Raw genomic sequence first — 26,210 nt, 5'->3', positions numbered from 1 at the left:
AATGAAGTTCCAGTCAGCAGAAATTTCTCAGGTGTTAAAAAGCCAAGTGATTTATATTCTCAAAACTCAGTAGCAAAAATTAAAGATTATTGGCTCTAAAGCATTTTCACATATTTTCTCCTAAATGTTCAGTCAGAGTTAGGAGCAAAGACCACTTGGAAGGAGTTTTGGTCTATATTTCCTACTAAGGTGAAGAAACTAGTCCGGCAAGAAAGATTTTAAGGCTATGGCTGGAGATGATTGTCCAGACAGTCTTAAAGAATGGGGAATATACTTCCTCCAATTAAAGGTTGTGGACTTTTTTCTTTTTTTTTAAGTTTTGCAGCAAATCTTCTGTTTTTAGGAAAAAGCTATGTAGGTCTAGTAATATTGGGGTTGCTCAGGTCACCACAACACCTATCAATTTTGATTTAAGTTTAAATACAATACACAGACAATACACAATGCACAGTATACAATACACAGATTTCACTAGTTGTGTTGGTTGATAATGAAGACCAGCTATGCAATTACTTTCTTAAAAAGCCATTCTCAGGATTAAGGTCTTACGCAGTATGTCATCCAGTAGACTAAGCACAGAAATCAACAGGAATAGAGAGGCAAAGAGAGAGGCTCAATTTAGACATCCTGTTTTTTTCAGTCTTTTCCATGCTGCTATTATTCTAGTGTTCAGTCTGATCCTAAAGCAATACAGCACAGCATGTCACAAGTATTATGTCTTCATATTGAAGAGTAACAAAAATCCTTTTATTAAAATACAACATCCTAAGATGAATTTCTTCATCCTTGGAATGACATTGAGCATGAAGCTCTTGCTAGTAATCATTTTACACAAAGCCAGATCATATATGCAATTCAGACGGAATCTAGAGGACTCAATTCACAGATTTTTTAAAAAAAATGTATGAAAGAAAGTGGGTATGAACTGGTTTGTTTAAAAAAAAAAAAAACTGACATATTTCAGAATTTTTGCAAGATGCTCCACCCTGGGAAGTTCATAACAACTTTCACAATGACCAGTTTCATATAGCACCACTTAACTTTCTGCATGATGATCCCCTTTTTGTTTCCCTTGTTCTCTTACTATCTTTGTGAGGGGAAATTTGGGGACAGAAAATGAAAAAAACCAAACTGACAGAAACCAAAATACCCCAAATAAATCCAGTTATTTTACACTGGAAACAAAATCAGTTCAACCAACCCATCACACATGCGTGCACACAAAAAATGGAAGTCAGTGCAATGAAGATTATCCATTCTTAATTGAGGTATCCCTAGCTCCTGATGCCATAGGACAGGGGTGGGCAATTATTTTGGGCAGAGGGCCACTTACTGAGTTTCGGCAAGCCATCAAGGGCCGTACGACAGGCAGCCCAGGGCAGATCAATATTAATTTTCAAAATTTTTTAGGGGCCCCACAGGCCGGATAGAATGGCCTGGCGGGCCACATTTTGCCCACACCTGCCATAGAATCAAGTGGTTAGCTGTGAGGCTGCATTATAAAATAATATGAGAAAGAAATTCAGTTAAAGTAATCCCTAAATAAATAAAACTACTCCCTCTTGTATACTCCTATAAAAATCAAAACACCAACTTTGAAACATGGCGCTTGCTTTTTGCATTCCATCTGAATGTAAGATGAGATAAAAGGTCAAATGGCAGAAAAAAGGAAGTGGACAAGAACCAGTTGTCCAGACAGTTTGGGATTATTTTTTAATGCAAGAAAAAATGGAGGATAAAGTAGAAACTAAAATCTCACCTTAAGTACTTGTAAGGGAATTGCTTTACACAACACCCTCAGCTGACCCCTCTTTCCATTATCTTCTCAAGATTTTATATTTCTATATGTAACATCTTTAATATTTGAAGAGTTTTTTCCTGCAGTGTTAGCCCTCTCTTATCACCTTCCAATCTTCTGAGGTATAATGTACAGTTCAAGGAAGTTAAGACATGAGGAATTTTATTAGATACTTTGTAAGTTATCTACTTTTTCATGATTTTTTTCCCCAAATGCCCTAAGACACTTTGGGAAAGTGGTAACAAGAAACACGATAACGAACTCTTGTGGTAAAACTACTATACATGTCTTAAAATAGCCACAAATGCAGGTTACTGAATACAACCACGAATCTAAATTCCTGATCTTCACGTTAAGGCCTTATATCATCTTACTTACAATTACTATACATCTTGGCTTTTATTTCCTTCTACTCCCTAGACAACTTCTGTTTTCTCACTTAATTGCTCTCTTTCTCTTTTTCTCCCAGTTCCAGCTTCATGTTTTACATCATGCTTCCCTGTGTGCCTGATTATGTCTGCATCTACACTTTACATCCACCTTCTGAAATGCATTTAAGATGCATTTCTTTAGAAATCTTTACTAGGTTCCCCCCCATATAGTCTTGAGCTATTAACTGAGATCTGATCTTGCTGAAAACCAGCTCTGCTCTCGTTTTGGACCAGAGACAGTGAGGAATCTAACACAAGCAACTTCAGAGATGGCTGGTTCTGTTCCTACCTCTGCAAGAAATGACCACACCAAGTTGGCTTACCTCAGCTGAAATATGAAAGCGGAAAGTGTAAGTGGAATATGTGAAGTACATAGATCCTCAAGTAAGAAGAGTGGTGAAGTGCACAGAATTAACACCAGTCAATGGACAAACCTTATTTGAACATTTCTTGTTCAAAGCACATTTGACTTGAGGCTGAAGTGGGAGAACTCATGCCCAGTTTTTCCTTCCATCTTTAGATATTTAGTGTGACTGCTGGGAGCTATGGGGGATACTCAAAATGGATAAAATATTCAGATTCTGTACTCTGGAAAGCAAATACATAAATACTGGTGGATTTTCAAGAATACCGGGGGGAAAAAAAGTCTTTGACTCTAAGACTACCATATTCCCAAATTTTAAAGAAATACTCTGGGGATTACTCCAGGAATTGGATACATCTTAAATCTATACCTGGTAAAGTCTGCTGATGACACATAGTTACGTAAGTTAATTAGGACTACAGAGGACTGTAAGAAACTTCAGAGGGATTTAAGCACATAAGAAGTTTAAAGCATGCAAAAAAAAACAAACTGTAAATTAGTGTAAAAAAGTTAAAAGAAGACCTCTATTTAATAGGTAGGTGTAGTCAAAAAGGTAATTAAAATATTAGGTTGTAGAGGGAATTTGATGGTAAATATGACTATTATAATCATGTTACATAAATCAATGGTGCAATATTCATTTAGAATATTGTATGAAATACCGTTCAACTCATCCCAGAAACAGAATACCGCTGAATGAACCGGGGTTGGGAGAGCAGCAGTAAAAATGATTATGGTTTTGGAAGAAAACCCTCTCAGACAAAGACTGAGATTGTTTATTTTATGATGAACTCAAACTATCAGGATAAAAGTATTTAAAAAATGATTGGTGTTTGGAATGGATTACTTCTTGCCTTCTTATCTCATAACATGAGAACAAGGAAATATGCAATTACATTCAAAGGTGAGAAATTCAACATTTGTTATTTATGTATGCATTTTATGTAAAACCTGTAAGGCTTGTTGCCACAGGAAGTCACTGATAGACACCAAGAAATAAACAAGACTATCCAGAATTATACTAGTGAACCCTAAGACATTTTGTAGTATGTATTTATTCTTCCTGCTTCAGGTTGCAAAGAAATATCTAATTCCTGGAAACCAGGAAAAGAGATAGTATAAGATGCAAGATTTTCCCACCTCTGCCCAAGATGGGGTTTTTACATCTTCCTCTGAAATGTCTGGTGATGGCCATTGACAGAGAAAGGCCATTGAACTCAATGGACTTTGAGTCAGATCAAGTATAATAATTCTTTTATTTTGCAGTATTTGGATTAAAAAAAATAGCTCTGATGGAATGGAAATACAGCATTTCTACTATCACTTGGAAGTGTTTTCTTCTTCAAAACAAACATCACTTTAGTCTTGGTCATCTCTTTCTTGGTTTTGAATCAGACTTACTATTATTCTAAGATAAAGGGATGTTTGAATGGAAGTGTTTAAGCATGCTTTTTAACAGATAAAACTGTCATTTTTCCAGATCTTTTCTGTGCTGAAAGCTCTTTTATCTTTTATAATACAAGCCCATCACAATAACAATATTTTGTTCCCAAAAACACTGCTTTACAGGGAACACTTTGTAATCATCTTATAAGTGCATTTATTTCATGATGTAGTGATCAGCATATTATAACTGTTTAAAATACTATGCCCTGTTTAGACAATAAATAATCTGTCAGTGCTAATTGATGGCCCTCTATGTGGCTGTACAGAAATGATACCAAGAAAAACAAAAAGAGCATTAAAATTTCATTCTCACCACACAATAGAATAAACTAAAAAAAAAAGAAACCCACCAAAAACATCATAACTGTAAAAATTCTATGTAAAATTTTATGAATTCACATTCATAAGTACTAACAGAGTAATTAAAAAAAAACAGGGCTTCACTCAATAAAACACATGCTGGGCTTTTCAAGGATTGCTGCCTTTCTAAGATAGTCAATTACAAAGAAGCAAAAAAATGTTGCTGAGAATACAATTTTTGCTATAGTTTTTATTTTTTGTTCTAAAACTCTGAAGAAGCCTTTTATAATGGGCGCTAAGGTAACTGCAAAGGTAACTTCAGCTACATTCAGGATCAGTGCACTGGTTCTTTTTGAAAGAGGATTTATTCACTGCTTGCTAGAACCCAGAAGACATTACAAAAACATTTTAATGAAAATTCTTGTTAATTAAAATCTAATTATTCTATGATTGCTCTGTTTGGCATCCCCAAAAAACCCACTTAAGGTCTTGAAAGGAAGAAAAAGATAATTCAGTGAGCAATTTATCATAAAAGGAGAATACCCCCCCTCTTTTTTCCTACTTACCAGGCATAATTAATATGTGATAATACTCATAATGAGTTCCCTAAAACAATTAGTAACACATCTCCAGTGGCCTGCTAATCCGAATATAATGCTTTTTGAATTTGGAGGTGTACCAGTCCTTTTATGCTTTCACACCCAGATCACGTACAACGAAAGAAGGCTGCAGAACATAATTTATTATTCTGCATCACATTTCATCAAGTCCCTTAGCAGCTACTTGATACGATATCAAGAAAAATACAAGCAAAAAAAAAAAAAATCTCCCCCCTCAAAACAAGGGTACCCCAAAGAATAAGAACCAATTACAATTCTCTTTCTCTATGACAATCGCTGTCATCCAGTCAAAGAAAACCTTGACCAGGTTATTTTTGTACAATATTTGAAAGGCTTTTTCACCTCCATAAGACAAATAAATCTATATATAAACATGTGGTGCAGTAACAAGGACAATGTCTGGAACACTTAAGAGCTAAATTACTTTCAAGCCATGTAACATCTTATTTTGTCCTGCAAATATAAAATAAATGCTGCTATAGTGTATGTGCATGCGTTGGCAATGTGTTTTGTGGTTGAGAAACAAACTCTTTCAGGCTGGAGGTATTATGACTCAATGAAACTTTACAAATATTTCTTTCCTTTTAACTATCTTGTAAATAAAAATGAAATCCCCATTTTGGGGAAAAAATACATTTACATCATCTTCTTTTACAAATTCAAATGCACTCAAATACCTAGCTTTCTTTTGATCTCTTTCCTTGATGGCAGCCCCCTGCACTGTCCCTATTATAAATTTGCCCAAAGGACTCTTCATGTCACTGTGGATGCAGCTGATGTTCCTTCATCCGTCTATCCCCACTAAATTTATTCTACAAACAAAAAAGTTAAGTGTTGTAATTATAGAGCTCAAATTCTATCTCAGAACACATAAAGGGTAGTTATATTCTCAAACCATTTCAGAAGCTAAAGCCGATACAGGATGCAGCATTTAGCTTGTCAAGCTCTGCATCTTGCAGAAAGCACATTATATCAGTCATCTGTGATCTTTGCAGACTGGTTTCAAGCTTCTAGGAAGTGTATCAAGGATTTAAACCAACAAAGCCCCAAATGATTTGATATCTAGTTCCTTCTGATGACCTGTCTAAAAGGTGGAATCTTACCGCAACTATAATCAGTTACAACCTTGAGCTAGAGGTTCCTTTATTTTTAATAGGGAAAGGATTAGATAAGGGCTTCCTTAGTTCTGAAAAATTCTCAGTTTTGGAGTTCACTGCTGTCAAAGTAACATAAGCAAGAGTTAAAAAAATATTTTTAAAAAAGCATGGAAGGGATATAAATCTCCATATTTTAGGGGAAAAGCCAACTCAAATTCTGGTGAATTAGGAAAAGAGTTGTTCCTGCCCGGTCTGTCTGAAGGCATCTGTCATGTCCCCTGAAACATCTAGTATTACTCTCTGTGCATCACATGCCAGTAAGTAACAGATCACAATGAGCATATAATTGCTTGACATTCATATAATGTATGTCAAAGTGATAAGAACATGAAAATCTATCTAGAGGATACTGTATGACACACATGCATTGAAATGGGTTACATTGTGCGTGTCTGCTTGCAGCCATGCTTTAACTAAGGCCCCTGCTACACATTATATGTATTAAGCAATTGACTGGTAAATCATGCAATAAGTTAAAACCAGCCACATGTGCAAAATAAGAATGGACTCAAGTACAAAGTAATTATCACACAATTAACTGGTTAATCACGCAATAAATTTAGACCAACCATACTTAAAAAGTAATTATCACATGATAAAAATGACTAACCGGATATAAAAAGAGCCAACCAGTCATAAAGTTAATGCTTGAAACTGTGTAACAACTCTATAGCTGGTTTATATCCAGCTTTAATTTGAACATGTAGCAGGGCCTTAAGGAAAAAAAAAACAAAAACCACAACCGAGTCCTATTCAAGGAAGAAGATAGTGATTGCTATTGACATGGGCTGGCTTTATAAGTTGAAAATGTCAGTTCTTTTCATGCAGTGTTGTTGTTACTTTTATAATAAAATGACTAATTTGTGAATTGTAAACATTCAGAAAAGAATATGTCCAATTTATTTACAAATAGAAAAGGCACAGGTTTACAATGACTGACTATGACTACAATGACTGGTTTGCACAGTAAGGGGTCCAATTTGCAGGTAGTGTGCCTAACTTGTAGAAAGACTCCACTCTGTGCAACTCCTTTACCTTCCTTAAAAGTACTGCTAACAAATGTGTACTTTAGGAATGACAGAATGATGTAATATCACTAATGAAATGTTAACGCTTGCAGAAAAGCAAATAAAGGAAGTGTGCATACAAAAACTGGATCAGCTATGGAAAGAGAAAATGATGCTGGGAAGGGAGCATAGGAACAAAACCAAATACTTTTTTTTTTAGCTTAGTTTAGACAAGTCCTTAGTGCAATAGTGTGCATGCTAAATGCTAAGCATTCCTTCACTCATTCTTTCGGCTGTACAAATTAATGTTACAGTATGGTCACGGTGCTTTGCATTCCCATTACTCTTTCACCACTTCTTTTGTAGAACTAATGTCTCAACACAATTCTATTTGCAAAAAAGAAAAGAAAAAGAATTATCATGCAAAAGGCAACTGAGAAACAAATCTTAATGTAACCCGATCAGTCTGAGGAACTGCATTACTTGTTCACTCACAGTAGCTCAGGTGACCATTCTGAGGCTGATTTGATACCTATTAAAGGCAAATTGCTAAAAGCGAAGAAACTTCAAAACAGGCTGTAATGATTTAAATTGAAAGAATTTAACTAATGTTCTATATTTCTTGATTTTTAAGTCATTGATTCAAAACCGCTTGAGGCTTTGTAGAACAAGTTGAAAAAATTGTGCTAATTTAACTTTTAAATTTATAATGGATACACATTTTTAATGTCACTATAGGTGAAGAAACAACCAACATATTGGAAATTAACGTGCTAATCTTAAAAAAAAAGTCTTTTATAAATGGTCCTATTGACATTAGTGGGACTACATGCATATTAACTATAGATATGGGCAGACACACAAATACCCCAGCATAATTTACACTGGTTGGCATACAGAAGTAAGTTATGCAAAGACAGGGGATGGATGGATATGCAGATATCCCAAGATATTTCACACAGCAAGCAGTTATTATGTCTTGCCAATAAATGTGGGAGAGCAAGTAATTGATTGTTTGCCTTTAGCAACTGGCTCCTTTATAAGCACAGATAAAACCTAAGGGGGTATAACTTACATTGGCAGCCTTTTATCTTTAGTTCTTTCAGGAATAATTTTCCATTGGAATGGGTAAATCTACCTGATGTAAGGGGTTTATTTAAACTTCCTGCTACATTTTTTAAATAGATATGATGCTAGTTACACCCATGCAAATGCTGACTCTATCCATGCCCTATGTGCCCATATGTTTTCAATGTATAAATGTATGCATGGATACAAGTTTGATGAATAGTAGAACTCAGATCCTTTGTTTCTGGGTAGTTCACAACCTGTTGTTTGTGCCAGGTTGTAGAATTAAAGAAAAGCTGCTAAGCTGTTTCTTGCAGCCTTCACTTCAAAGGGCACTACAGCTCAACTCAGCTGGAGCTCATCAGCTGTCCCCTGCAGCTTTATCTACCACTGGCTAGCAGGTATGGTAGACCTGTACTTTGTAGACTACCTGTATCAGTTTTACAGCATAAGTTTACCATGAAAAAGAGAAGAGAAAAAGAGGAGACAAAAGAGAGCTGAGAAAAAGAGAAGAGAAAGAGAAAAAAGGGGAGAGAAAATAGAAAAAAAAGAAGAAAAGAGAAAGAGAGAAAAGAGAAAGAAAAAGACGACGGAAAAAAGGAAGGAGAAAGAGGGTGTGCCCCTCAGCACCAACACCTCCCATCGCTACCAGCTGTGGCTTGGGCCTACTGGTCCAGGGCAGCATCCAGCAGACAGAGGTAATGACACCCCAGCAGCAACTGCCATTGCCAGGGCTCTCAGGCCTCACTGATGGTCCTGGAATGGGAGAAGCCTGAGCCCAGGGCTGGGAGGGAGGGCCTAACTAGGGTTTGGGCAGGCGAACATGCCATCCCACTCAGGTGGGGGCAGCACTGGGGTGCTGAGCACCGGGGTCAGGTGTACGGGGCAGGGTTTGGGTGGCATGGGGAGAAGCAAGCATGCAGGGAGGCGCCATGGACAGGCCGGCCTGACCGCCCCTTGGGAAGGCAGCAGCCAGAGAATAGCAGGGCCCAGGTGGGAAGCGCAGGCCGCCCTGGGGTCTCATGGACTCAGGCTGTGGTGGGTGGGAGGGAACACCCAGCGGCACCCAAGATGGTGCCTGTCCTAATCCAGCCTGTGGATCCACCTGTCGCAGCCAGGCTGTAGCCACCCTGTCTGCAAGGGGATGCCGCCTGGCTGCGACAGGACACCGGAATCAGGGGGTCCCAGCCCTAGGCTCAGCCTCCCTGCATGCCGGGAACAGTGCAAGCAGGGCAGAGACACCCTTGGTGCAAGGGCCTCACCGTGGAAGCCCCCCAGGCACTGGGAACAGCTGCCGCAGGTGGCAGTTGGGGCCAATCTGGCTGGGAGCCTGCAGTGCAGCAGCCCTCCACAAAGCCTGCCCTGGCCCTGGTCCTAGTCCCTAGAGAGGAGCTACGGGTGGGCAAGGCTGGGGCAGCTGTGGCAGCTGTTCCTGGTGCCTGGGGGTCTCCCACAGCCAGGCACTTGCACTGGGGGTGGCACTGCCCTGCTTGAGCTATGCCCAGTGTTCAGGGAGGCCAAGTCCAGAGCAAGGGGCCCCCCAACCCCAGAGTCCCACCCCATCCAGGCAACATCCCCTCATGGGCAGGGCAGATGTTCCCCATCCCTGCAGAGCCGCATGGTCTGGGCCCCACCTCATGTACTGCTGGGTTCCCCCACCCGCCCGGCCACCCACGGCCCAAGCCTGCAGAGCCCCAAAGTAGTCCTACTACCCTCCCAGCCCTTGCCTTCCCAAGGAGCCAGCTGGGCCAGTTTGGCCACACCACCTCCCCCATGCTTTCTGGACCCTGCCCTAGTCGTGGGGCTCAGCACCCTGGTTCTGCCCCCGCCTGGGTGGGATGGGGCACCTGCCTGCCCAAGCCCCAGCTGGGCCTAGGGCTCACCCACCTGCTGGGAGCCTCTAGCTCAGCAGCTCTGTGCAGTGCCTTCCTGGGTCCAGGCCTGGGCCTTGCCCCCCCATAACTCCCTCCAGGGGCCAGGATGGGCTGGAGGGTGCAGCCTGGGGACAGGGAGCAGGATCAGCAGAACACAGACTGCATTCCTAGTTGTGTTCTCCTGACTCCACCCCTGGGGCCTGCCATGGTGCTGGGACATCTAGCTGCTTCGGAGAGCCCAGACCAGCAACTTAAAAAAAAGTTATTTTAAACAATTTCCTTGGATGCCTCCTGGCACACCAGGGAAAAGGTCTCTGTGCGCCACTAATTGGCATGTGTGACGAGAGTTGCCTATCTCTGTGCTAGACAGCATAGCCTCAGATAAGGCACGAAGCAGAGAAGCAGATAAGGCAGGGAAAGGGGATCATAGCGGCACTTGAAGTTGTAGGCCTAATTTGTGGCGTGTCTGCCCTAAAGGCTGGCCCCCACTAGTTTACACCATTCTTAACACAGACCATACTTAATACAGTCCAGTCTGTGGATGATTTTTTGTTCCACAGTTTCCTGTTTAGGTTGGTTTCTAAAGTTTTGTACAGCCAGTCTGAGGTCAGTGAGGGAACATCCATGGTGGATACAGTTTTCTGCCACAGGTCTTTCTGGAATTTGTCAGATCATTTGTTCTTACACACAGAGATCACCCTGTCTGTCTAGTGCAGACAGTAGAGGGGCACTGTAAGTAGGTGATGGTGTATATGACATTGATAGAGGAGCAAGTGAATGAACCCTGGAAGTTATAATCTGTATGATATAGTCCACTGACAATCTGATCCATATGGATGAAGGGCCATACCTAGGCTGTACTATATCAGGTCCTGAAACTGTTTTTATAATTTTTTTTTAGTATCATAACATCTTAAATAATTTTAAAATTATTTAGAGCTTCAATACATTAAAGTTATTGCAAGTTTTAAAATATATACATGACCAATTGAAAAAAAAAAGAGCCAAGTCAATCTCCTAAATTCATATTTAGGTATCTAAGGGATTAAGGTGCACAATTCTTTATTCCACAAGTTGATGGAGGTGTATAGAGTATCTTAGGTACTTTGGTCTTTGAACTCGTTAAAATTCAGTAGATCAGAACTACTGGTATGGAGTACAAATATATTGTGGGCTGTTTGCAAATCATTTTGTACTGAGTTTATGGTATTTTCACAGTAAAGCCTGACCCTGCCTTTTGCAGAAGTGATGAACATATTAAGGATGCAATTTTATAGAAGAAAAAACCTTTCCATAAAAAATCTAAAACTGTAATAGAGATTTAAACCACGCAAATAAAAAAAAATAAAATAAAAACACCTACTTCAGGGATTTCAGATTATAAAATGGTAAGAACTAGCATTACATAAACTGATTTACACGTACAAGAACATGAACCTTTTGATTTGAAAATAAAACGTTTTTAATCAAACCTATTTTAAAGACTTTATATTAAAATGCATAATATTGCATCCTATGGTATAAAAATCTCTATATACATCCAAGACAAAGTGTCTCTAAAAGGTATATATGTACAGCTCTGGGTGACTTTGCTAAGGGATCTGTATGTCAGACAAGACCTGGACCCATTTTACCAATCAATCTTAAAGGCTGCCTGAAGTGGCATCACTGTTTGGGGGATAAATCTAAAATTAGTGTAAGTAAAAACATCAGTGTCCATGTAAGCACTAACGATATTGCCAGGAACCTCACTGAATAGATCAGAGACAACTATAAGGCTCCTGAAAGGATGGTTAAGGAGCTAGGAGCACAGGTGGTGTTTTCATTATTTCTCAATGTGGAAGGCAAGGGACTAGGCAGAGACCATTGTATCTTGAAAGTAAACACATGGCTGAGACAGTGACGCACTGTGAAGGCTTTGGATTCTTCGACAATGGGAAGATGTTCTGGGGAAAAATAACTACTATCATGAGATGGGATCCATCTGATCAGAACTGGAAAGAGCATCTTTGGGCCAACCTATAATGGAGGGCTTCAAACTAAGTTCAATGGGGGACGGTAAACAAAACCCTCTGGCAACAGAGAAAACAATCTAAAGGGGAAAGGACCAGAAGAAGTAGCTAAGCAATGGCCAGAGTGTCACAGGACAGCAACAAGAGGTGCAAATGGAAAGCTCAGTTTGAAATATAAAATACATCCAATGTATGTGTACAACTGTGAAAAGTATGGGGAATAAACAAAATAAACTATAAGCTGCAGCCTGTGGGAGGAAAACCCCCCCAAACCTTATGATCTAATTTGTATCACAGATATCTGGTGAGACAGCTGTTAAGACTAGAATTTCAGCACTGAAGAGTACTCTTCATTTTAGAAGAACAGGGTTGGGAGAAAAGGTGGTGGTGTTGCGCTGTACGTCAAAAAACACATACAGTTGTTCCTTCATTCAAGGAGAAGAAGATAGCAGATCAGAATGCATCTGGGTGAAAATAAAAGGTGAAAGATATAGCACTGATGTAATGGTGAGGACTTATAATAGGCCATCAAGTCAGGAAGAGGAAGTGGACGCTCACTGTTCAAGCAGGTGAAACAATTGTCCAAAAGCTATAGGATGGTACCGATGGGAAATTTCACATTCTGGACATCTGATGGAAACCCATCAGCAGCAAGCAGTGGGGCCACCGAGGCTCCTCTGCCAATCAGCCACAGGAGAGGGAAGGGGGAGCACATGGGAGAAACTGCAAAATTAGAGGAGCTACTGCATAGCGCACTTCCAGTGCGAATTCCAGTGGTCTTTATCTATACTGGACGTTGTCCTGACCAAAAGAGAAGAACTGGTGGGGGTTAAGGCGATGGACAACTTGGGAGGAAGTGATCACAGTAAGATAGAATTCCAGATCCTGAGACAGGGAAAGCATGAGGTACCCTCATGTTAATACCCAGGACACTAATGGAACATATCCTAAGGAAAGTCAATTTTTAAGTACCTGGAAGATGAAAGTATAACTACAAGTACCCACCATGGATTTACTAATAACATATCATGTAAAACAAACTCGATCTCATTCTTTGATAAAGTAACTACTTAGATGGATGAAGGGAATGCTGTGTGTATATTGCATCTGGATATCAGCAAGGCATTTCACAAGGTCCCATATAGACTTCTCATAAACAAACTGGAGAAATGTGGGATGGACAAAACTACTATAAGATGAATAGGCAACTGGCTCAATAGCTGCAAGTAAATGGTAATTATAAATGGATCCATGTCAGGATGGCAGGAGGGTTCGAATGGAATTCCACAGAGATCCATCCTGGCTCCAGTTCAGCATTTTTACTGGCTGTTCAACATGTATATTAATAATTTGGATGCCAGAAGAGAGGTTGCTTGAGCACATCTGCAGATGAGACAACACTGGGAGAATGGGATCACAATTCAGAAGGATCTTGACTGACTGGAAATTTGGGCTGGAGCTAACAGGGTGAAGTTCAATACTGAAAAATTCAAGGTGGCACACCTGAGGAAGAATAATCAGAAACACAAATACAAAATGGGTGATACCTGAATGGATGGAAGCACTACAGAGAAGGATCTGGGAGTCTCGGTAGATCACAGACTCAACACGAGTCTGGAGTGTGAAGCAGCCACATAGAAGGCAAATGTGGTTTTGGGATGCATCAGTAGTAGGTGCAAGATACTACTGCTAAGGATGTGATAGTGCCTCTACTCGGTACTAGTTAGGCCTCATCTAGAGTATTGTATGTGTCACAACCCAAGGGTGTGATTTTGTGTGTGCGCACTTCGGCACTGCTAAATTATTTCCCGCCACGAGGAGCTTTCTTTGCAGGGTGCATTTCTCAGTTGCAAAGAGAAAACCCCGGTGCAAAGGACTTCCCACCATTCGCATGCAAATTTGTTCCCCACTATTGGCTGTTTCTAAATCATTCCCAATTGGCTTGCTAGCCGTATAAGAGGCTTGAGCGGTTTCCGCCCAAGTTGGAGGACTCCACAACCATCTAGTGGAGGAGGAGGACTTCACATCTCGTGAAGAACTCTAAGCGCTGCGGAGCCTAACGGACCCAGCGTGTGCCTTAAGAAGGCTATAGGGGTCTGATCAACCTCTGGCCTCTCCCCGTCGCCGAGCGCGATCCCACAACGAACCCCTTCCCTGCGCGCTTGTTCCACGGAGCCTAGCAAGCTTCGTGAGCGTGTGTATCCAGAGCTCTGTCCAAGTTATTTCAAGAGGCTCGAGTTTTCTGCGGGTCTTGTTCGAGTTTGTGTTGTGGAGCCTAACAAACCCCACGTGTCTGTCTGTAACTGCAATGCAAGCAAGTTTTTCCTGCCTGCACCGCGACCATCTACGGTGTAAGTAAAATAATCTTTAATCAACCGCTACGCGTCCGTGCCTAATTCTAGTCCGCCGGCCTGCATTCCCCGACCCGCGTGCCAGGGCTGCTGGCCACAGCCCACCGCACGCCCCCGAGGGCCTCAGACTGCTCCCGGCCCGCACATGGCGACGAGGATGGGATCAGGAGAAGGCACGCTGGAGCTACAATTAGTTAAGAACTGCCCTTGGCGCAGTGGAAAACGCCAAGTAGAAAGCTTTATGGAACTGGAGGCGCATATCGCTTACCAACAGGCGGGCGGAACGGGTGAGAGGTTTATCAGCGGACGCTTTTCGCTGAAGGGAGAAGAGGGAGCTTCCAAAGACGGAGCCTCGAGAGAGAGGGAAGTGTATTTTCACCCCGTGGCATTCGGGTGTATAATGAGTGATGAGCAGGTCCTGTTTAGGCCCCTCGACACCGTGTCCCTCGCCAGAGTCAACCCGGCGGGCACAGTGAACCCGACCCTCACCCGGGAGTGTGCCCGTTGCCTAAGATGTGCTCGGGAGAGTGAAGAACCAGTGCTGATCGACCGGTTAGCCCTCTTTATGCTGGCGTCTAGATTAAGGGGTCGCAAGCTTCCATCCGAGCTCTGCGAAGATCTGGAGATGGAGGGACGTGCCGCAGATGAGAGGGTGGACCCACAATACGACAAGGGGGGAGTGCTAACTGCAACTTTTTGTACTGTAACCCATCTAATGCAAAAGAATTTAAGTTTGAAAGCCCAGCTGCGTATGGCCGTTCGAGCGGTCAAAGAATCGGCTGCGAAAGAAAATCCTGAGACGCCAAGCCAAGATGGCGCCGAGCAAGAGGGAGACCGAGTGGAAGAACCGGAAGAAAAGGGTGGAGCTTCGGAGAAACCCACGAGAGTTCGGCCGGCGACCCCGCCCACTGACGCAGTGTCGCTTCCGGCAACCACGCCTTCATGCTGACAGAAGGGAGAATCGAGCGGAGGAGTGCATCCGCCCCTCCTGCCTGAAGCAATAACAACAATGACTCCCACAGCAGCAATAACTCCCGAAGTAACAGATCAGCCTGTAGCAACAACCAGCCGAGTTGCTACTGCCTACTATGCTCGCACCAGAACTGAACTACAGGAGTTGTGCAGAGAATCAAGAATCCAACTTGAAGAAACTCTAGCTGTGTGGTTGGGACGTTTGGTCGTGGAACTTGGATCCGACCTGCTAAACCAGGAAGAAGCAAGCTTCTTGGTAAGACAAGCTTCGTGGAGTAGAGGACATGTCACTGACATCGACATGGTAGCGGTTAATGTTCACTGGCCTATTCCACTGCCAGCGCTTGTTGCAGGACTGATCGGTCAGAAAGCCCACGCATGGCATGACGGACGGTCAGAACATCGCTGTCCTCCGGATTCTGCTTAACCCAATGGTAAACCAACCCGTGAGTAATCTTCTGCATCAGTTGTCACGACTGCGTATCCTGATGGAGCCAAGATTATCTAGTGGTCGGGAACGTCGACACCCGATCGAGGCTCAAAGCGCAAGACATCGTGAATCCAATCTTCCATCATTGCCACAGAGAACACCAGAGGAGCGATACACGTTTGGATTTCTCCTGCAGCGTTCTGGACTCAATAAGCGGCAACTTCAGATTTTAGGGGACGCAGGCCAATGGCAACTGGCCTATGAGTTAGGTTTCCATTATCTAGAAGAACTAGATGACGGCTCCTCAATGGTTTCTTCTAGTTAAGTGTGCAAGAGACGGTTGTCCGGAGTAGCAAACACCTGTATTATATGTGTCGCAGGGCACCTCGGTGCCTGCTCCTAGAGAGGGGAAACTGCCAGGGAGAGAGAGAGTGAGCCCTGGCAGGTCATAACGAGCCCAGCTGAGGGGTTGCCAGGGTAACAGGCGCAGCTGCGGGTTGCCGGAGCAACTAAGGGGAGCCAGCTGCCTGTAGGGGTCAGGGCCTGGCCCTTATAAAACCCAGGGCTGAGGCCAGGCTGGCAGTTCTCTGCCAGCATCCAGAGAGGCAGGAGCTCGGGGCTAAGATGCGAGGACTGCTCGAGCAGGCTGAAGGATGGTGGCTCTGTGGTGCAGGAGCTATGTTGTTGCAGCCAGGAGGCTTGTGTTTTGTTTGGTTAGTGTGTGCATTACAACCGGAGGCTTGGGTGAGGCTGTAGGGGTTGGAGGAGGCCTCATAGGGACCCCAGACAGTGTGGGGGCCCTAGCGCCAAGAGGGCGCAGTGTCCTCATAGGGACCCCAGAGAGTGGGGGGGTGCCCTAGCACCAGTGAGGGCACAATCTAGCGCCAGGAGGGCGCATTATTCTCACAGCACCAGTGAAGGCGCAGCTTACGTGCCACTGCAGGCGCAACTGGCAGTGAGGAGAGCAACCAGTGGGTTGCGGGTGCAACCAGTGGGTTGCGGACGGGGAACACTGACCCTGGGTTGTGTGTGGGGTACGTAGACCCCAGCCCCAGAGAGAGGGGTGATTTTATCAGGGAGCCCGCGGTGGGCACGGCGAGCCCCCAAGAGGGGGAGCGCCATATTGGTCTATTGAGGAGCCCGAGGTGGGCACGGCAAGCCCCGAAGAGGGGGAGCACCATATTAGAGAGCCCAGGACGGGCGCAGCAGACGCCAGCAAGGGCGTCACTTGCAGGAGCATAGACCCCAGCCCTAGAGAGGGGCCATACTGAGGAGCCCGAGAGGGGCAAGGTTTGAGAGGCCCAAGAGGGGCCCAATTGAGAAACCCAGGACAGGAGTAGTGAGCCCGGTAACAGGCTAGCACCGCGGGAAACCCAGGGCAGAGGCAGGGTGCTGCAGTGGACCCAGACAGAAAGGGTTAGCAGTACAGCGTCCCCAAGAAGGGCAAGGTGCTGCGGTTGCCCCGAGAGGACGGGGAGTAGCAGCGCGGTGAGCTCGTAGTAGAGAGGGTAGTGGCACAGTGGGCCTAAAAGACCGGCGGCTCGAGGGGACGTCCCAGAGAGGATCAGCTTATTGTAGAGAAGGCCCAAGAGTGGGCATAGGTGTAGTTTGACCTAACAACGTCTTTCACATCAGCGAGGCTTGGAGCGTGGTATTAGGGGTGGTAGGAGCCATGCGTAGCCCATAAGGCTAGGGTGCCGGGGGAGCACCCATTACACCAGGAGACCCCTGGGGGAGGGTCCAGGAACACGCGGGGACAGAGGTCCCGAGTAGCTGTGCCCAGGGAGTCATAGCCAGCCTCCCGAACCTACTGAACATCAAAGACGTGGCGGGCGAGAATAAGAGGGTGCCTTGGGCCGGCCTTGACACGGAGCGAGGGACTTCGAGGAGATCACGGCCCTCCTAAAGGACCCCGCCGTGACAATATGTTTTAAAAATGATAGTGTGGTTTCATGGACATTTTGTAAATATTTTGTTATACGTTATTTTTTGAGAGTTTTGTTTACAGATCCGGAATTCAGAGTGTGTGGCGGAGAGAAGCCCCAAGAAGGATAACATCATCGGAAGAAGTGAAGGCTTGACGCGCAACTTCGCCATGACGCCCACTAAAGCCCTGATTGTGTAGTTCTTTGTTATGAATCTAGTTATGTATATATGCATTTGTGCTGGTTATTATTTGATTTGATCCCTAGAGGACAAACTTCTTATGTTAGCTAATTTTATGTTTACCCATTTAGTTCAACGACCCGTGGTAAGAGCTCCCGATAACCTGAGTAACGAGTGTATGGCATAATTCAACTGTGCCTTCAGCAAGGGGGGGGGATGTCACAACCCAAGGGTGTGATGATTTTTTTTTTTTTTTTTTTTTGTGCACGCGCTTCGGCACTGCTAAATTATTTCCCGCCATGAGGGGCTTTCTTTGCAGGGTGCATTTCTCAGTTGCAGAGAGAAAACCCCAGTGCAAAGGAGTTCCCGCCATTCGCATGCAAATTTGTTCCCCACTATTGGCTGTTTCTAAATTATTCCCATGTGACGGCTAGCGATTGACTTGCTAGCCGTATAAGAGGCTTGAGTGGTTTCCGCCCAAGTTGGAGGACTCCACAACCATCTAGTGGAGGAGGAGGACTTCACATCTCGTGAAGAACTCTAAGCGCTGCGGAGCCTAACGGACCCAGCGTGTGCCTTAAGAAGGCTATAGGGGTCTGATCAACCTCTGGCCTCTCCCCGTCGCCGAGCGCGATTCCTCGACGAACCCCTTCCCTGCGCGCTTGTTCCACGGAGCCTAGCAAGCTTCGTGAGTGTGTGTATCCAGAGCTCTGTCCGAGTTATTTCAAGAGGCTCGAGTTTTCTGCGGGTCTTGTTCGAGTTTGTGTTGTGGAGCCTAGCAAACCCCACGTGTCTGTCTGTAACTGCAACACAAGCAAGTTTTTCCTGCCTGCACCGCGACCATCTACGGTGTAAGTAAAATAATCTTTAATCAACCGCTACGCGTCCGTGCCTAATTCTAGTCCGCCGGCCTGCATTCCCTGACCCGTGTGCCAGGGCTGCTGGCCACAGCCCGTCGTGTGCCCCCGAGGGCCTCAGACTGCTCCCGGCCTGCACAGTATGCAGATTTAGGCTCCACATTTTAAAAAGGACATAGAAAAATTAGAGAGAGTCCAGAGACAGGTGAAAAAATGATAAAGGGCTTGGAAGACAAATCATATGAAGAGAAGTTGAAGAAGCTAGGCATGTTCAGCTTGCAGAAAAGGTGCATAAGGAGGGGACATGATAGCAGTCTTAAAGTACTTGAAAGGCTGCCATAAAAAAAGAGGGAAAACATCCCTTTTCTCTTGCAGCAGAGAGTAGTATATAGACCAATGACTTGAAGTTGCAGCAAAATAGGTTTAGATTGGATATCAGGAAAAACTTCTTCACTGTTAGAAAAAGCTGGACACTTCCCAACACTGCAGGTGTTCAAGAACAGGTTGGACAGTCACTGGTCAGGAATAAATCTAAGCATTTTTCTATGTTCTTCTATGGGTATTTTCCATTATTTTGGGATTTGCTGTGAGGGATTTTCAATTCTCAATGGACCGTTTAAACCACTAGTTGAATCTACTAAAAAGTCTGGATAAAAAATACTGTTGTAAATGTAGAACACTTTTTTCAGTAATAAAGAAGGTCTCAAAACTTCTTTACAGACCTCATGTTTCATGCAGTGCAGAAAGAAGATGAAGGGATGATTTTAAATAGAAAATGTACTTATTTAAAACAGAAATGGATGCATTATTTTAAATAATTGTCCTTTAATCTTTCAAATATGATTCTTACAGGTTTCTACCCTTAAGTCGGAAATTTGTGAGAGAAGAAAAACACCTTATCTGTTTCTGAGATACTCCTCAAAGTGATAGGTTTTAAAATTATAAACCAAGAATTATGGGCTAATAGATTCAGCATTAAAGATGAAGGGATGGCATGAAGGAAAAATATATCCTTTTTTACAAAAATGTATCATTAATGTTTAAACACTTAAGAATTATATCGGCCTCAAATATATAAAATGTAAACTGGCCTATGTTTAAATAATCATTTCTATACTTTGAGCACAGACGATCTTGTCTTAAATTTATTTACATACTGGAAAGTATTAAAGTTTCCTGTTACTTTATTACAACATGCAATAAATTAATGTAATTTACATAAACTGTATACACAGTGAAGGAGCAGGATGGTTCACAATAATCTCCTTTAATAATATACAGCTTTTTTGGTAGGGGGGGAGAGGAAGCTTTTAATTTTTTTTTTTTAAATTTGGCATTAAATCTTAATCTTAAACCTTGCCATGGTGAAGAAAAAATAAAAATTTAACATGGAGCCTAGAACATTTATTGTTGGGTTTGCAGCTAAGTTGCTCCTTACCTTTTCTGGAGGAGGTGCTGGGTGAAATCTCTTTGCACATACTAAAAACACATCAGGCTGTGGCTTGCCATTCTTCACTTCTGGGTCATCTCCCAATACAATATGATTAAAGAAACTAAAGAAACCTTTGTGTTTGATTGTTTTCATCTCAAATGTCTCTCCAGCTGAGCTTGTAGCAACAGCAATGGGGATGTTGTGCTGGTGTAGATGGCAGATCAATTTTTCAACACCTGGAAGACAAAATAATGTACCTATTAATATATTTGCCTTATTTAGCTGTACTTTGAAGAGTGATGTAAAAGAGCCTAATTGTACATGGTAAGGATTTATTTAAACTCTGGTGATAACTCTGAAAAGGCATTTTTGCTAATTCTGAAGTATTCCTGCTCCATGCAAAAATGGGTAAAAAGGCATCAAGCTGAATTTCTCCTACATCTGAGCTCCACTTGGTAACAGGAACTGGGATCAGGGCCATCCACAAGCTGGGGACAGTTCCTTGATTCTGTGCCACCACCCAGCAAGACTGAAAGCAACCGGTGGATATAACTTGCACAGTCTATTGAGTTAGGAGCTTATCCCTTTCTGCCTGCTATTTCACTACCCAAAAGTGCTTATTCTAAAATCCAAAACGATTAACAGCTTCAGATGGTTACCAGATGAAAGTTAAAAAGAAAATGAGCCTGTTAGCAGAAGCATCTTTCATCTCCCCTCCCTGTCTCTTCTCTTTTGTTTGCCTATGAAAACCATTACTTTTTCCAGAGTCCCAAGATACAAGCAGCTTCAAGACAAGGGGCAATCTAGCTTTTCTGCATGTAAAATGAAATCTTTATCCCACCAAACTAGAAGCATCCCAGCTTCTCCAGGGAATACAAAGTGTTTGCTTGTAGCCACAGAAAGATCTATAGGATTGGACTTTACAAACATAATACTTTTAGGAAGAGCAAAACTATTATTAGATAACAGCTTGCTTTGAATGCTACAAAATTAAGCAAACAGTAATTAAGGGTATCTTTACACATGCTCTGGTGGGAGGGAGGACATTTTAATTTGAGCAGCTTTTGGGAGCCTCTCTAATTAAAATGCCTATAGTGCCTTATGTATTTAGCATCCTGCACTTCAAAATGGCGGCAGGGTTACTTTAACTAAAGCTTATTCGATAAGCTTTAGTTAAAGCACCCCCGTTGCAATTTTGAACCACAGCGACACTGAATATACCTGATGTCAAGGCTGCTGAAGCATTCTAATTAACTGAGTCTGCTCTGACGTGTTCTAATTTGTATGCATCAGAGCAGGTGTTGGGAATGTGTATAGTTGCCCTATGGCTTTATAGTGGAAGAATGTGGAAAAAAATTGTATGCTACAGAAAATTTCATACCCATGCTCAGCACCATAGGGCACTTTCACATGTGCTCTGGGGGTGGGGAGGGCAGTGTTTTAATTAGAACGCCTCTTAGAGCCACTCTAATTAAAGCACTGCAGTATCTCATATATCAGCATCCCTGCACTTCAAAATGGCGGTGGGGGTGCTTCAACTTGAACAGCCCTGGGCTCCGGGTGGTGGTGTCATGGGTCAGGTGGTAGACAGCATTGCCTCTAAGCTGCGTGAAGTACGCAGCCACACAGGCGTGCCTGGCAGCTCAGTATGAGCGCTCCTGTGCGGCCACTCATGCCACATAGCTTAGAGAGATCGCTGCTGGTAGAGGGGCTGGCTGGGGCATGAGGGTGCTATAGGGCAGGGCTAGCTGGCAGACAGCCTCCACACTGTAGCACCCTCATGCCCAGCCAGCCCCAGTCTGCATGTGCACTGCAGCGGCATAAATTACTCCGCCATAGGATAATGGTTGTTCTGGCCAGTACTATCCTACGGCAGTGTTAATTAATTCACTACACCCTGATACTGGTGCATGTGTAGTGGCACTTTAAGGTGGTGCTAATTAGTCAGCTCTGCCGTAAAGCACACATGTTGATGTCCCCCCTCATATATAGGTTTTGTTTTTTTGTTTTTTCAGAGTACATAGCAATGTATATATCCTACATATATATGTACCATGAAAAAAATCACATCCCACTTGTTTTACATTAGGGCTCCAAAATAAATGTAATAAGGCTTTCCCTGTATAAGCCTCCGCTTTGTACCTTAAAAATAAGACTAACACTAACTCAACCCAGAGGTGTGTTTGTAGCATTTATCTTTAGAATGCTTCATTTGACAACGTTATGCCTTTTTAATCTAATTTTCTGCAATACTTCCTGGGTTTTAAGAAAACATACTGGGGGGGAGGGGGATAATTTTGTGGTACTGTACTGACATTTAACTCAGTTATTTGGGGCTTTAAACTTCAACACACAGAGATCAGAGATCAGAAACGTGCCTACTTTTACTTAAAGAAACCAAAATAATGTACTGTTCCCGACTCTCATTCTCAAAAATACTCAAACTGCTTTCAAACAAATAATTATAAATAAACAAACAACAGCCACCAAGTATGGAAAATGTCAGCCTAAAGGATTTAAATTTTGCAAAGGTATAAGGAATTTGAATGTGCGTCTTACATGGAAGTTATTAGTCAATGTTACTACAGGATATATGATTATGTGACACATAATTGATATGACCTTAGGATGGCTGCATGACTCATGGCTGGCAATGGCACGAGCATGCTCCACAAATATTCTTAAAATTGTATCAATAAAACTAGTGTATATATGATATATGTACCAAACATTTTATTAAAAAAAGTTAAAACAGAAGTATTAGTACAGTTCTAAATTAGCTGTTGCCTAAAAATAGATTATAAAACATCATAAATTCCTCCACAGGTTGCTGGCTGGTGGGGACGAGCTATGCCCAAGCCTCACCTGATCAGACATGCTCAGAGTGAGAAAAAATGTTCAGTAAATGTTCAAGGAAAAACAAAACAAAGCAAAACAACCCTCACCTAATGTAGCCTTATTATACCTAACCCTGGGATTTGTAAAGTCCAGGATCTTGGGACCTTTTACAAATAGAAAGGCATGCTGCGTATTCTACTTTTTAGTCAAGGCTTTCCCCTTTTTAGTCTGTATAAAGCATATCCTCTGTATTTTCTCTGAAACTCATTCCATCTGGTCTCCCATTCTGTTTCTCCACATACTGTTTCCTTTTCATTTTAGTCCTACCACTCTTCACTTAGTAATACTGCTTCAATTCAATGATCCAAAAGGCAGAGTGGGGAAAGCAACTCAAAAGTGGAAAGAAAAGAAAAATCAGGGATCAGAATATTATAATGCAAGTGACTACTAAGTGGGCATATGGAAAAATTAAACATAGGAAAAATGGTGGTGGTGGGGGTGGGGTGGGGGGGAATAGAAATGTGTGTGAGCGCCCTGGTACCCATATAATAGATTACATTTGTTATATAACCTCTTCTACCTTTTCTTCACCAGGCATAAAAATCTGAACCTGGGTACATCTACATGTCCAATTCACATGGCTGAATAAACTCTGATGCAGTCTGAGCTAGAGTTTATTGCTCCCGGGCACAGCGCTTCTATGTGCAACTGTGATCGCAACATGTTGAGCCAAGGTGCTGCAGCCCCAGCTGTCAGAGGGTCCAGGGGGTCAGCCTGCCAGCCCAGAGCTGCCCAACACCTGAATGTGCTGAGGAGGAGCTGGCTGGGGCACAATGCAGGTTTAGCTAGCAGGCAGCCCCGCACTGTCAGCCTCATGCTCCAGCCAGCCCCGGTCACATGTGCATTGCAGTACATTAATTGCCATAGGATAGTACTTATGTTAGGCAGCACCATCCTACAGTGGAGTTAATTAGTTTGCTGTGGCCTAATAGTGCCACACATGAAGATGGTGACACGTTACTGTAAAACTAAGTAGTCAACTCCACAGTAAATTGCATGTGTAGACATGCCCCCCAAGCTGCTTTATATATATAAAAAAAAAAAATCCTGTCCATGATCAGTTTTCTCATTCCTCATAAAATGAGCAATACACATATCTAGATTTAAGACCACCTGAACTAAAGAGCTTTAGACTGAATAAAATATCAGTGGATGTATGTTTCCAGTTTCAGTCTATAAGCAATACTATGCAAAACTAATCTTCCAGACAATGCTTCTTAAATTTATAAAACAAAAGAAAGAAAATGTGGCAGACATTGTTCTGTTAGCACTTTTACTATTGTCTCCAGTCAATCTGACATTGGCTGATGCTAGATAATGGTTCTTTCCAGAGTGGCAGGCATAACAACTGAGGCTTGATTGGGAAACTACAGCTGAAGAATTCTGTCTCCAACTTGTGTGTGCATAATCAAGCAGGTAAGTAATATTTATTGTTTGTGCTTTTTATTATTTTCCCTTCACACAACTGCCCACATCAATTTATGGTACAATGCGAAGAGATCTGACATATTTGGTTTATTGCATCTTGTTACAACATGTCATTTACAGTCATCTGAGCCATTTTTGTCAATCCATAAAAACAGCAGTCTCATTTGCAGTACTTTTATTTTTCCCACATAGCCACATGCACAGCAATTTTGAACTGGAATAATTCTTACTTTTAGTAAAGTGGATAGATTAGCAAACAGTCTATCAACTAATCCATCCATCTGGAAACATGATTCATTTGCAGATGTGTTTTTCTACAGATTTCTTCTGTATTTTCCGCACTCTAACCAGTCAATTAATAACTAAAGTTTCTGAAGAAAACCTTTACTATACAAATGAACGTATTCTGTCTTTGTACATTTCCAGACCAACAGAAATAAGAAAACTACTAGAAGCATAAACTATCTCCTTTAAATGTCAACAGAGCATGGAGATAAAAATCAAGCTTTGCAGTCTAAATATGGTAACAACCAGTAGGATCTTCCTCCAGAAATATTTATATCTTATCTTATTGAAACAATTATAAACACAGATTAGTTTTTGATTCAGCAAACATATGTGAAGTCACAGACACTAACAGACTAATGTAAAAACACTTCAGATTTCTAACAGACATTTAAATTGCTTTTTATGTTATGGGCAGATGTTTTGCTTTATAGGAGACCTAATCTGTGCTACCTGTGGCATATAGGACAGGGAAGAAAGAAAAAAAAAATGGCAGAAATGTAAAGAAATACATTCAAGTATTTTGTAGTTTTAGGACTGCCTCTAACCTCTCTGTCCTCTGTATCCTGTGGCTAGTTCTCCCTGATTTGCACTCTCTTCAAATGGCATATTTTCTTCAGTCCCATGACATCACAGTTTTAGTTCAATAGTCTCAGGGTATGTCTGCTCTAAATTTAAGCTCAAAATGAGATGGCTTAGGAGAAGTACTGCTGTGGAAAGGTTACTTCTTCAAGGTTCTCTCAAATTTCCCTATGGCATATGCCATGGAATTTTGATTTTCACTTTTAGACTTTGCTAGATTTAAAAGGGCTAGAATGTAGGCATCTGTAATGCCCCACAAACTGTAAAAGGAGTTTTCAGCATTCTGAAGTTTCAAAAGTTCCTTATTAGCATATGATACTTAAGAGACATTAACATAAATATACATACAAAAAGAGCTGTTTACACAAACACAGCTTCAAATTACTGTATATCGGTCAGTATAAATATTTTGCAACTGCTAAATGCAAACTTTTGCCACCCTTTCTGCGGGGAAAGGGGGAGCGAGAAAGGGGAAGGGGTTACAAAAAAGTACAGACTAAAACAATCCCTTTTAGTGCATTCAATTACTGCAGGACTGGCTATTCAAAATGTGTAATCACTTCTAAGTATTGGTACAAGTACTGCTTTGATCCAATAACAAAATAATTTACTAAGAAGATGCAATTCTCGTGATATCTTTCTTGTATTATTAGAAAGAGTTGATTCAATTCCCCATACTGCATGTACATTATCTGAAAAACTGAAAGTCTACCAATTAAACCACATTTCATTGGTGTTATGTCTTCATATCCACTGATCTCTAAACCAAATCTGGGAAGTCATTAAATATTA

At 42.3% G+C, this 26,210-nt stretch overlaps 1 protein-coding gene across 3 annotated transcripts in view; it reads right to left on the bottom strand.

Annotated features, from left to right (window-relative positions):
• The window catches only part of PUDP (pseudouridine 5'-phosphatase), a 113,702-nt gene that overhangs the window by 38,493 nt on the left and 48,999 nt on the right, over positions 1–26,210 (bottom strand). For all 3 annotated transcript variants that reach the window (XM_014600340.3, XM_059720933.1, XM_059720934.1), the window contains one exon: positions 20,232–20,461. In XM_014600340.3, coding sequence (XP_014455826.1) covers positions 20,232–20,461 — 230 coding nt within the window. The remainder of the gene's footprint in view (positions 1–20,231; positions 20,462–26,210) is intronic.

The sequence above is a fragment of the Alligator mississippiensis genome, chromosome 1 (genome assembly GCF_030867095.1).
Source record: "Alligator mississippiensis isolate rAllMis1 chromosome 1, rAllMis1, whole genome shotgun sequence".
NCBI classification, from domain to species: domain Eukaryota; kingdom Metazoa; phylum Chordata; order Crocodylia; family Alligatoridae; genus Alligator; species Alligator mississippiensis.
The sequence above is the reverse complement of the archived record's forward strand: the minus strand, read 5'-3'. Positions and strand labels throughout refer to the sequence as shown.